The 13,762-nt window shown below is 37.9% G+C and overlaps 1 protein-coding gene across 11 annotated transcripts in view; it reads left to right on the top strand.

Annotated features, from left to right (window-relative positions):
* LOC129731661 (uncharacterized) overlaps positions 1-13,762 on the top strand; it is a 176,726-nt gene that overhangs the window by 115,365 nt on the left and 47,599 nt on the right. For all 11 annotated transcript variants that reach the window (XM_055691828.1, XM_055691831.1, XM_055691833.1 and 8 more), the window contains 2 exons: positions 787-919; positions 1,610-1,830. In XM_055691828.1, coding sequence (XP_055547803.1) covers positions 787-919; positions 1,610-1,830 — 354 coding nt within the window. The remainder of the gene's footprint in view (positions 1-786; positions 920-1,609; positions 1,831-13,762) is intronic.

The following is a 13,762-nucleotide window of genomic DNA, read 5'->3' on the forward strand; positions in this document are numbered from 1 at the left end:
ATTTTGCGGTCACCACACTTGGTCACTGCTGCTTGTAACTTGGCCTCGCAAGTTCGGGCAAGTAGAAAAACTCAACTGGAAAATTGATCTCCGACCAGCGCCAGCCGCAAACCAAAAACTGTTTGGTGAATTTTCATCCTTAAGGTTAGATGTTTTCCGTGTGCTGGAATCAAAAAGCAAAGTTCACTTCCTTATTGAATGATAGAAAGTTTTCGAGACTTTATGGGCGTCCTTCGATGCCCTGTTTGTGACAGCAGTTTCTCCTACGCCGATAATATAGGTACTTTCGAAAGTCAAGAACAGGCAAAGTTTACTTTTCACTTTATTGCACCTACAAGCGTGCTGGTGGAACGGTTTTGCTAGAAAAACGAGCTCGTAAACATTATACTAATATTTTGCAGGAATTTTATTACGGGACACCGCAAAATGTTTCGTTATCAGGTGGGCTGTTAGTCCCGAGTCTATGAAAAAGCTCTTATTTTCACGTCAAAAATACTGTCGATATTTTGTTGGGTTTCTTAATAATATAACTCAAAGTAATTCGGAGTAATGCTGTCGACAGACAAGCGTAACTTGGTGAGAAAAGGTGTTAATGAAGATTAAAGTTCAGTAGATTTTGTGCAATACTTTTCAACTAAATGAAAATAATTTTTTTTGATAACCAGTTTGAATTTTGGCGAATGATGATTCCTACTCTAACCCATGAGATTATTTTTTGTAATTTTCATATGCCCAGAATGTAATCAATTGCTAATGCCAAATCGACCACCAAATTTTTTTTTTTAGTTCTGGGCTGCGTACGTACCCTGCGAGGCCCAGCACAAGGACGCGGTGCAGATCACGCTGGAGCAAATTGATGTAATTAGAAGACTGACGGAACGTTACTCACCGCATCTGACAGCATGCACATCGGTTCACGGTACGATAATCCCGCTTGGCATGCTTGATGCTAAATCATTCCAATAGGTCCCCGATAGGGGGACACGAGCTGCAGTCCGAATTCATATGCATCTCGCGTTATTATCGCATGCTACCAGCAATCATCCTGAGACCAACTAGCTTAGGTAGAAAGCAATTAATGCTCAATTAGCCATGCTTTGATTCAGGCCACGCGAACGCGACTCTATACTAGTGATTAGTTGAATAACGCGTTATTGATTTGAAATTCAGTTTTTGCATTAAAACCAAAATAGATGTTCAATATTTTATTTTCATTTTCCTCGTTTTATTATAACTCAGAGTAAGTAAATCACCCTCGTTTGTGACGCATCAGAACGATTCGTGACTAGAGTTACTAATTTTGTTGGTCACTGTCTAATTATCCCTGGAGCTACATGGTCCAGAACTCGGAACGGACCGGATGCATATGAATTCTAGCAGGAGCACCACTGTGCTGAAACTCGTCCGCTGGCTGCAGCTTTAGTGACCCTTTCACATCGTACGGCCATCAAGACAGGACATGTTCACGCAACATTAGCTTCCATAGTAACATCATCCGCTTAAAGAGCGCATACTTTTTCCTCGGGCTCTAATTATCTCTTCTACCGTACTTTACATGACGCTTTCCACATCGGATGCAACCGGACATCCACGTCGCACGCTCGAGCAGACATTGTAGAAGCGCACAAAAACCATCAAATGTGTTCACTAATTGGAGTCGAAGGAGGCCACTCGCTCGGTGGATCACTGGGGGTCCTGCGGATTTACTATGCACTGGGCGTCCGCTATATGACGCTAACATCCACTTGTCACACTCCGTGGGCGGACTCTAGCAACGCGGACGCCCCCAAGTACGATGTCAGGCACGGCGGTCTAACGACGTACGGCAAGGTAGGTCCAAGAATCGTGTTATTCACTGGTTCGGGCAGCTAGTTGATGCAGCTGCTGCACCGTTTGCTGTAGTTCGTGACTGGGAGAAGGCATTCAGCGGGAATCGAAGTATTAATTGAAGCGAGTCGATTTATTGATGAATGGTTGCTCTTCCTAAAATGTATCGTAAACGTTTCTATCATACGTGTAAAATTTACAAAATAGTTGCAATTAACTTGTCCGCTTTCACATTCCGACAGCACTAAAAGTTGAACCTTTCCATTTAAATTAAACTTGTTTTAAGCGATCATATGTTTCTTACGTGACAATTTTGTTTACGACAAGTTTCGTGTAGCGCCTAGCATCGTATTCTAAAGTCAGCCTAGGGGAAACTAACTAACTATGCACCATAAAATAAATAATGGCACAATTAGGCTCTCGTGAAAACCACGCGCATGCCACAAGACCACCACCAACAAGAACACCGCCCATATGTGACACCTTCCACAACGTTTTCAAACGCCACAAAAACGTGCTTCTAATCTAAATTCATAGGTACTCCAAATCATATCGCCACGATGGATGACACACCAACCGACACTATTTGGTACAAAGTGGATGGAGGGCGCGTTCTGCTGCAGCAGTGCGACCCAAATAGTTCAACCATACATTCTACTAGCGTCCCCAGAAACATACAGATACGAATAAAATATATTGACTGAACGGTTCAACCACGGCTACACAAAAAAAATATATAAATGTTTGTTACTTTTTGCTATTTTAAATATTTCACCAAACTGGTGACACCGTTTGATCATAGCGGTCCAATGGAGGCTGCATCGCTGGTGACACCGAAAAAATAATACCGAACAGTATTACCTACGTGTAATGGCAGTGGATTCAATATAAATTGGTACTGTAGCTGAGGGTACTCATTCACTCGTGCCGCCGACAAGGATGCTTCACGTGCGAAGGAATGAAGCGCAATGTTTTGACGATACCTTTTGAGCCACAGCGCTCACCTGGAATGGAGTTTGTTAAGAAATGTTTTTCCATGAAATGGCTATGCTTATGCCATCAACAAAAGCCAAACGTGCATAAATAATAGTTTGATGTTTTTGTTTGAACAAACCACTAAATTATACCGATTACTACAACCGGCTTATGGTAAACATGCTCCATTACAAGATACGTTTGAAGAGCAATTTGGATGTTTCTAATGTAGTGATTTTTATTAAATTTAGAAGGGTACCAAAAAGGTTGAATCAGCAGAATTTATCAAACAAAATTAAATAACCAAATATTCGAAGAAAATCTTGGTGGACATTCGACATTCACGAATTTTCTCAACAACTTGCTAATTTTTCCCAAATCTTAATGACCACCTATCGAACGATTTTAAATGGCTTCGATTTGAAAGCAAATTCTAAACGCGTATTTGACTTAGCTAAGTGATTATTTTCTACATTTTTTTAGGCACAAGAGTAATTTTCTATGAGACATATATTTTTAACATACACTTTTTTTGAAATATTGTGGCATGGAAAAACTAATATTTTTCCAAAACCACAGTGAGCAAAATACATTTTGAACAAAAAATTCGAAATTCACTACAGTTTTGGAATTTGTTTTTTAAGTTTTCCAGCATGAATTCATTGACAGTTTTTTTAATACAATTAAAGGTTTCTGAGCTATAATGCTTTAAATAAATAGTATGCAAAAATGAATTCACCCTTTTTGGAAATTACTCTTGAATCTTAAAAATTATTTCATCTGTACAAAAAAAAAATATTCGAAAAAAACTTATGCTACGTTCAAACATCGAGTTTATAAAAAAAACATTTGAAAATTTACTAATCGATTGGTCATTTAAAATGGAATTGAAAATTAATTCAAAAGTGATTAAATCCTTTTCTTTAATGTCTTGTAATATTTCCCACGAAATCACAAGAAAATCTTAACAATTTTATTCACTCAAATAGTTTAACTTCATTATAATACAAATATTTTTAAAAATGGTAAAATTAAACAAATGCTCTAATACCCAGCTAACAAGAAAAATATCACAAGGGTTGTACGCAAAGCCACGACCGCAAGGTTGACGTAGACCTACACAAGGTTGTTTGATAGTACTAGTATGGAATATTTTCAAAATATTATGCAAATGAGAAGTTGAAGTGCTGTCGAATTGTAATATGCTGTAGCATGCTGTGCTGTAGCAGTGTTGCTGGAAAAATTCAATGGTGAGCCGTTCGTCAGGCATTCAATCAGTTTGGGGTGAATAACTTTTTCTACAAGCATCGTAGCGCCTTACGGTCTTCAGAAGAGTTCTCCCAAGAAAAATTTCCAACTGGACATCTCTAGAGAATAAGTTTTGAAAAAGTGAATTTTCCCATATAAAATCGTATAGAAACTTTTAAAATCGGGCGCAAAAATATATTTCCACCGATCGATCTGAAAAATTACACGATTGTTATAGGGCCCATAAGGAACACGAAAAGTGCGTGGGAGCGAAAATATGACACCATCGCTTTTTTCCCATATAACCGTGTCCCAGCCTAATGCATATACTAGTGCCCGTTATCGCACAGAGACTGCATTTCCCTAAAGTGCCTCACTGCATCTCACTGCTGATACCCGCTGCAACTGCTGCGCTATCCGTAGTCATGCCTCAGTTGTGGCCGCTATACGCTGCCATTGGTTTTCGCTGCCCCTGCATCCGTGCTCCTGCATCAGCTCGCCCTGCTAATATCGATGCTGACATCCGCTGCAACTGCTGCGCTATCTGTTGCCATGCCACAGCTGTGGCCGCTATGATTCTGCTGACCGTGCTTGGGAAGCAATAATATAACGACGAATCAGAGGTTGAATTTTTCGTTTTGACAAGGCTTGACTATTTTCAAAAGTACAATAGTTTGAATGAAGATAATTGTAATTTTATTACGATTATCTTCATTTGGGAAGAATCTTGGACAAAAAAATTTCCAATCTATTGGAATGCAAATGGAAAAATCAACAACATCGAGAGAGATACGAAGAACGTTAACTGTCAAATACTTACAACTCAGTTAGTTTCCAACAGATTTCCTCCATTCATGCAGCAATCGATTGGAAAGTTAGATATGTGTCCGCCAAAGCGCAAAAAATATGATTTGGGGATGCTAACTATTGTGCAATAGAAAAATGTAGAGCCTTGTTTAACTTTAGGGGAAAAGGAAAAGGGAAAGCCAAAATTCCTTCCATCTCGTACCGGATTCCAATGAACCGGGGCAAAGGAAACTGCGTTAGTGCTGGAGCTGTCATAGAATACTCAGTATCAGCTAAAGTGCTGGAAATGTTGCCGTGATATCAAGAGAACGAGAATCATCCAACGTCATATGCAAGAAGGCAATCCGCAATAACGAGAAATTAGACAAACTAGCCGGGTGTCACTAATGTGACACACCAAAAGCACTTTTCATCACCCCAAAATTCCATAATTGAAGTAGTTTTTTTCTGACACCCACCAGTGAATTCTTTCATTGACAAATAATTTCCTCCAGTGGCCTCCAGTTTCAAGTATACTATGCGAACGTTTTTCGGGCAGCTGTTATGGAATATTGAGTTACCGTGGACCCGATTTTTTCCACAACATCCGTAACTGGCCTTCGATAAGCAAACTCCTACCTGTAGTGTACACTAGGGTGGGACAAAAAATAAATGTTAGCTCCCATGCACTTTTCGTGTTCCTTTTGGGTCCCATAACAACTGTGTAACTTTTCAGATCGATCGGTGAAACGCCCGATTTGCGCCCGATTTTTAAAGTTTCCATACGATTTTATATGGGAAAATTCACTTTTTCATAACTTATTCTCTATAAATTCCCAATTGGGTCCTAAAAATATATCGATACATGATATTTGTAGGAAATTTTCCTGGAAAAAACTCTTCTGAAGACCGTAAGGCGCTACGATGCTTGTAGAAACAGCTATTCACCCCAAACTGATTGAATGTCTGACGGACGGCTCACAATTGAAATTTTCCAGCAACACTGCTACAGCATGCTGCTATTGCAGACTTGCTTAAGTATGAGAAATGATTTCGCGTGGAATTAATTTTCAAAGTGTGATTTTTGCTCATAGCATCTTCGGGGAAGCCTCCAAGATAAATTTAAGCGATATCATTTCTCATCACATGGTTGAATTTGCAACAGCAGCATGCTGCAGCTGTATTGCTAGTAAAATTCAATGGTGAGCCGTCCGTCAGACATTCAATCAGTTTGGGGTGAATAGCTGTTGCTACAAGCATCATAGCGCTTTCCGGTCTTAAGAAGAGTTTTTCCCAGGAAAATTTCCTACAAATATCATGTATCGATATATTCTTAGGACCCAACTGGGAATTTATAGAGAATAAGTTTTGAAAAAGTGAATTTTCCCATATAAAATCGTATGGAAACTTTAAAAATCGGGCGCAAATCGGGCGTTTCACCGATCGATCTGAAAGTTACACAGTTGTTATAGGATCCATAAGGAACACGAAAAGTGCATGGGAGCGGAAAAATAACACCATCGCTTTTTTCCCATATAACCGTGTCCCAGTCTACTGTGCACGTATGAAGTGCTATGTATTCAATTTGATGCATTACTCAAGAATACCGAGAATAGAGTTTAAATATTTGGGTTGTCAGTACAAGATATGAGCTATTTTAATTTGAATATCTATCAAGTAGAAGCGCTATTACTAATAGGAACCTAATCATGTTATCCATTTATTCAAAAAACATTTTTATAACTTTCGCTTTGGTGGCTCTGTTTGCTAATCTTTCTGATATATTCTGATATCTTTCTAATTGTGATATTCTGGTATAAAACTATCATAGCCGTGATTCAACCATACGGTCGTATCCTGGATACCACCATCCTACTATTTACGGTGAAGAGGTGCTCTACCGACAATTGTGTTCCAGCAACCTTTAACATTATTTTCGAGTGAGCCAATTAAACAACACTTCTCTTTATTATCAACCAATGAAAGGGAGAGAAAGAGAGAGAGAGAGAGAGAGAGTTGAAAGAGAATGCTTACTGAAATTTACCGCTTCTCACCAACAAATTGATTTACCACAAACGAGTGTATTCCCAAATCTATTGCAAAAAATAAAAATGGAAAAAATGGAATTAAAATTTTGTTCAAACATTCGTTCTGGTATACATCTTGATTGATAGCCAGACCACTGGGCTTTAACCATAATTTAGACAAGCCGATTGGACAAGAAAAAAAAATCTTTTCCTGTCCACTACTCTGGTCGGTTTTCCTACTACCTTTCTGGCGGATTATTGTTGAGGTTTGAAGTAAACCTTATACCGTTGAAACCGGCAGATTTTCACTTTTAAATCGGTTTACCTTGAACTTTTTGCCAAAATTATTGTGAAGTTCATAGCGAACTGTGAAGTGTACTTCTAGAATGCTTCTTGTTTCGAAGCCATTTTGAACATAACTGGGCATATATAAACAAGACAAAAAATACTGACACAGAAAAAGATAGAGAGCTTACATATACATATTCCTATTTCTCATAGCATGTTTGTTGTGGAGTTACAACAAGAGAACGAGTTGTGGAGAGCCTCGAAAAAAATTCTAAATTTATAGTTGTCACCCGTTATAAATACTACAAGGTATACAGCCCTAGGGTTGTATGAAATGGTGACGTGGGACTAAACATTTAATTTAATTAAGGGATTTTTTGTTACAAAATATATAGAGTCTGCAGACAGAATCAATGTGTTTGCTCAGTGACTGCACGTATTTTCATTTTCAGCTTCCCCTGGAAATCAATTTTTGAAATATTTCAACAAAACTCGAAAGAATATCGTTTATATCTGACGATTTTTTTCATTTGCCTACAACTACATTCCATGTATTACGAAGACAGCTAATTATGGTAAAGCTTAGAATAATAATATATCTTCTAACAATTTTGAAATGTAAAAGGAGATTCTGAATGAATCTTAGCAAATAAAAAAACAATTCACAAGCATTCGCAGGCTCCTACACTGCTATAAATGTATATATTTGAGAATTTACTCTTTCGATAATATCCACGATCATTTAGTGAACATCGAAGATAAAATTAAATAAATATCCGTTGCAAGAATTTACAACTCTTGTTGAGTAATTTATGGTAATCATATTCATGAGTTAAACTTTCAATCACCATCAACAGCAGCATTGCAGCTTTTAAGTTCTGAAAGCAGGTTTAGAAATTGTTCAAGAATGTGGACTGTTTCAAAGTTTTTGGAAAACTTTTACCTTCGAGACATCATATTAGTCTAAGCTCATGGGAGCAAACTAGCATTGGGCGATACGACGGAGAGTATCGATACTTCAGTATCGATACCCGAGGAACCAAAAGTATCGAGATACCCAAAATATCGGTCAAGAAGTATCGATACCAGAAGTATCGATACAATAGCTGAGATTATTTATTGAATTTTTGATATTATTGTTCCAGTTGAAAATCGAAATATCGACTCGCGACTTTCGTTTTTTTTACTTTATGCACAATGCGCATAGTGTCGCATCTAGTGCGCTGTATTGCGCGTCAGATGCGCTATACAGCGCACCGGATGCGACATTATGCGCATTGTGTATAAGGTTAAAAAATCGAAAGTCGCGAGTCATTATTTCGGTTTTCAACTGAAACAATGATACGTTTACTGAAAACCAGTAATCGATTCAGTGATTCGCGAAAATACAGCAAAACTATTTGCTGAACAGAAAACAGTAAATGAATGTTTGCTGGAATCCAGCAAAAGAGTTGATATGGCAAAAAATTTACGTCAAGCTGTCATTAGTAAAACGCGCCAAATCGCTGTGCAGCTGGTACGGGATCATCGCTAAGCTCCTGATAGCGAATATGGGACCATAGCTAAGTCCTTGTTGGGCTAGATGAACTTAAAAGTTGAAATGATAATCATACATCTCTAGTTCAACAGTAATTTGCCTATGATCCGATGTGTGGATGGAATCTGGTGCCTGACGGAAACATGGTTCCCTTGAACTAACTGGTTAACCAGCAAATTGATTTATGCTTTGCTGAATGAACAGCAAATTGTCATAGCTGACGGTCCAGCAAGTTGTATTTTGTTTTACTGAACATGCAGCAAACGACCTGTCACTTTTATGCAATTGAGCATTACTGAATAATTAGCAAATTTCGTTTTGCTGAACAGATTGCTGGAAGCACAGCACACCAAAAATCAGCAAACTTTTGGTGGTTTCCAGCAATGAAAATTTGATGTGCCGACTTTTTGTTGTTTTTCTGGTATCTATCCGCATTCTCTAGAGCAACATGAATCAAATGACTTCACAAACAAATACATACAGGTAATGCAGAAATTCTGAGCTTTGACAAACAAATGAATTAAACAACTTATATCTTCACGATTTGTATTCACTGGCTCAATGGGCTGTGAAGCTCCCGTCTTATTTGTATAAATTATTGACACACTTCCATATTAATTGATGAGGAAGTTGATGACATAAAAAAGTTAGATATGTCAGCGAAATTAAGATAGTGAATTTTTCTAACTAATTAATATTGCAATTTTATTTTTCACTTGTATTCTAACTTGTGTCGACGGAAAGCATGAGTTAGTTTCCGCTTGCCAATAGACCATTTCACGAGACGTTTCTGCACTCAATTCATGAATGAAATTTTGACAGAAAGCTCGAAACCGCTGACATAACGCACGTAAAAGCAGCATCAATATCAGCAGGATCCGTGACACCTGTCAGTTCGTAAAATGGTCTATATTCGATCTGAACAGTGTAACCAGAAAACTTATATTTGTTTTTGAAATACAGTCAAATTTCGCTCGTTGGGCTATGTTTAGTTGGGCTACGTTTAAGTTGGGTTCCCGCTCGTTGGGTTATAGCCCAACTTAATCGAAGCCAAACATCATTTCTGATAACGTTGAATTTCGTTTGAGGGGTTTGTGGATGCATTTTAACGCAGAAAGTAGAATTATTTCAAATAAAAACAAATGAAGCTGAGTATAAATGTAAACAAACAATATTTTAATCAATTGTCAGAGAAACAATATAAGTTTTGTGGCTTAATAATGCAACGTAGAGCTATGCCTATTTTTGAAAGTATTTGAGAACACGTTATTATTGAGCACTCCTTCTTGGCTTTAAATGTGTGGCTTAAGTAAAACAAATTTCGAATTTGGCCCTATACTGCGCTTGGCTCAGATTTTGACAGTTCGTTTGGCTCACAACCACATCCCTGTCACGAACGTCATCCGCATACATTTCGCTTGAAGCCGTTTTTCTCTGGCTCTCTGGCTCGATTATACGCCAAAAGGCTGTCAGTGCTTGCGAAACAGCCGATTAAGCACCGTCCATGCGAGATCAACTGTTGCTGCAAGTGGTGTGAATAAATGCAGAAAGCGAAAAACGATTTATTTGTTTTGAGCGTTTGATTGATTTTGTGCAGGACATAAATGGTCACGTTGTTTCAAGACGTTCCAGATAGTCCTACTTTCAATATAGTTAGAAGCACGCAAAAAATCCGTACAGTAACACATGCGGCACAATGAACGGAGCTTATGACCATATTTCCAACAGTAGCGCCATCATCATCGGCGGCGGCTTCAGGAAACTGTTGCCATGACATTGGTCTGCTCACAACATTCTCTCTATCTATTTCTCCATCTAAGTTTTGCTAGTGCAAATAGACTTGTGCGATATTTATACTGACAGTGGCAGCTTTTCAGTGGTTCCAGCTCGTATCAACTAGCTGGCATCTCAATCCGATTTGCTTTGCTTTATCGCAGCTAACATCGCAGCGGTTCAACGATGTGTGGGCTCCACTGACACTGACAGACAGCATAACATAGCGTATGAAAAGTGGCGGTGATCTCGTGTACACATTGAGATGTTAGCCCCTGTAACATGGCGCGATGTCAGCTAGCTGGTCTGTATGCATAAAAGAATATCGATACAAATATCGCGGTTTTCGGTATCGATACGGTCGAATATCGGACGCTCGTGTATCGATCCAAAAAATCGGAATATCGCCTCAAAAGTATCGATATTTCCGATACCGATACAATATCGCCCATTGCTAGAGCAAACATAAATTGACCTATTGGGACGGGGAGACTCTGTCATTATTTATTTCGATATTGATACAGCAAATATCACAGGGAACGGATGGTGTCCATTCACGTCGTCTGTGGTAGGAATGCTCGCATGTAATTGGTTTATTATTCGCGTAAATTTGTTATTGAAACTTTTTATCAATTTTACCGCTTAGCAATGAAATTAGAGTGATAACTAGCATATTACAAAATTGTTACACATTCCAACTATCCAAGGACATATTGGTTATTGTTATCCATCATGTGGTTATGTTGCTAAACGTTTAAAATCTGACGCAACATTCGCCAGTTTTATTTCCAATTTTACAGAACCCAGTATAGTAAACAAAGACGTAGTCCCGCGTCAAAAGCTCTACCCCTTTATAAACATAATTTTTGCAAAATTAATTAAGTTGCTTAGTTTATTAATAGTTTATTAATACCAACATACCTCCAAAGTTTTATTGAAAGCTGGGTGGGTGCTGCATTGATGCGAAATCCTTCATTCATTCAAAAATATGCGAAACAACAATAAAATGATGAATTTTATCCGAATGAAACTGAGAATTCTCCTGGAAGACAAAACGAATCTTGGAAGTATCATAACTGAATCATCCAGGCTTCAGAAAATGAATCCGATTTTGCATTTTTGATTTTATGCCTTTTGTGTCAATATAGAGCAATTCCATAAAAAATGTTCCAATTTTAAAACTGGGACATATTTTGCGGAATTAGTCTGCCAAAGTTGTGGACTGTATTTTTGTCGTACTAATCTATATTCTTATAACAACTTTTCAACCGGCAATATTCAAGTTCCTTAAAGCACACAGTGTATGTAGTAAGGGAAACGAAAAATAAGAGAACTAAAAAGTATGATACAGCGGAAAAAAAATCAAAAAAATAATTTTTGACGTAGGATTACGTCTCACCGTAGGAAGTCCTTTTTGAGATTTCTCTCATCTTGTGAAACATTTCATATGTAACAAATTGTTTTATCAGATTTAAGTGGTTAGTGACTATTTCAAGTCTTTCTATACAAGTTATTTTGATATTGAAATTTTAAAAAATATATTTTTCAGGTAAATACTGAATAAGACGATTCCGATCCCTTGCCCAGTCCGCACAAATGGCATTCTTCATCAATACATTTATAAACACTTTTTCGTGACAAAGTTCTAGAATAACATATTATATTCGTGTCCAATTATCTCTACTATTTAAGATTCTTTTTATTTCGCTGTTGGAAACTAGAAATGACTGAATGTGTACATATAAAGTGATAACACACAAGAAGTTGGAATTGCCATAAACGCCAAAAGTGTTTTTCAACTACAATTTTATTTTTATGGTGAAAGTATACCGCATACCCTTCAAATTTTTCATGTGCCTTCAGAATAATTCGGTTTTGAATAATATTTGGAAAATTTTAAATATTTCAGAAACACAAAAATATTACATGCATTCCTATTTTTAATCATTTTTCTGTTACAATGCAACCCCTGTTATAATATTGTTACAAAATATGTGAAGTTTAGGAGGAAAATGTATAAATTATATTATGCTATATTTTTATCATATATATTTTTACCGCTTTTAGTAATTATCATCTCCATCTTGATGAACCAAAATATTATAAGAATTTGTCACCAATTATAGACCGTTCCGATAATTATAAATACACTTACTATCAACCGTCATTTCAAATAACGTGCAGTATTCAACCAAACGTCGGCTGCATCCTGTTGTTAACATCCAAAAGAAACAGATGCTGTAATTTTTTCTAACATTTAGTGCGAAATTTTGAAAATGCGTGGCCTTTCTCCCGAGCAAAGAAAGCGAATTGTGCACAAATGGGGCACCGTGAGTGGTCTTTCTATAAGAAAATTAGCCAGAGAAGAAGGTATAAGTGTCGGAGCAGTTCAAATCGCATTGCGGAAGTATTGTGAAGAGTGCACATTTACTGATGCCCCAAGACGTGGTAGAAAACCCGGGCCTGTTGATCCCACAATGGACAAAAAGGTTAAGGAATACTACAAGCGGCATCCTTCAGTATCAGTACGAGATGTGGCGAGAAAGCTTGGAGCCTCGGCGAGTAACGTTATGCGTGCCAAGGGAAGAATGGGTCTGCAGACCCGTCGGAAACAGAAGCAGCCAAAACGAAATCCAAAACAAGCTGAATCTGTGAAACCTGGAGCTCGGAAACTTTATGACAAACTTCTGACCAAAAAAATGGGGTGTGTTATCATGGATGACGAAACCAACATAAAACTGGACTATAAGACTCTGCCAGGACCGCAATTTTACACATCACCGAAGGGAAAGGATGTCCCTGGACCAGTGAAAGCCATTTACACCGAAAAATTCGGCAAGAAGGTAATGGTTTGGCAGGCAATTTGTGAATGTGGGAAAATATCTCGTCCATTCATTACGAATGACACAATGAATGGTAAAATTTAGGTGAAAGAGCGTTTGCAGAAAAGGTTGTTACCCATGGTTAAGCAGCATGACAATCCTCCAATCTTTTGGCCCGATCTTGCTCCCTGCCATTACTCTAGGGATGCACTAGGGTGGTACAAAACAAATAATGTCACATGTGTCCCAAAGGAGATGAATCCTCCAAACTGCCCTGAAATTCGCCCTATTGAAAGTTTTTGGGCTTTGACCAAGGCAAAGCTGAGGAAATATGTCAAACCAGCGGACAATGTAGAAAAATTTAAAAAAGATTGGCTTAAAGTGGTGAAAATTGTTGGAGAACACACTGTGCAAAAGCTTATGAGTAGTGTTAAGAAAAAAGTTAGAGAACTCGCGTATCCTACGAAAAATAATCCCAA

This window comes from Wyeomyia smithii, chromosome 3 (genome assembly GCF_029784165.1).
Source record: "Wyeomyia smithii strain HCP4-BCI-WySm-NY-G18 chromosome 3, ASM2978416v1, whole genome shotgun sequence".
Lineage (NCBI taxonomy): Eukaryota > Metazoa > Arthropoda > Insecta > Diptera > Culicidae > Wyeomyia > Wyeomyia smithii.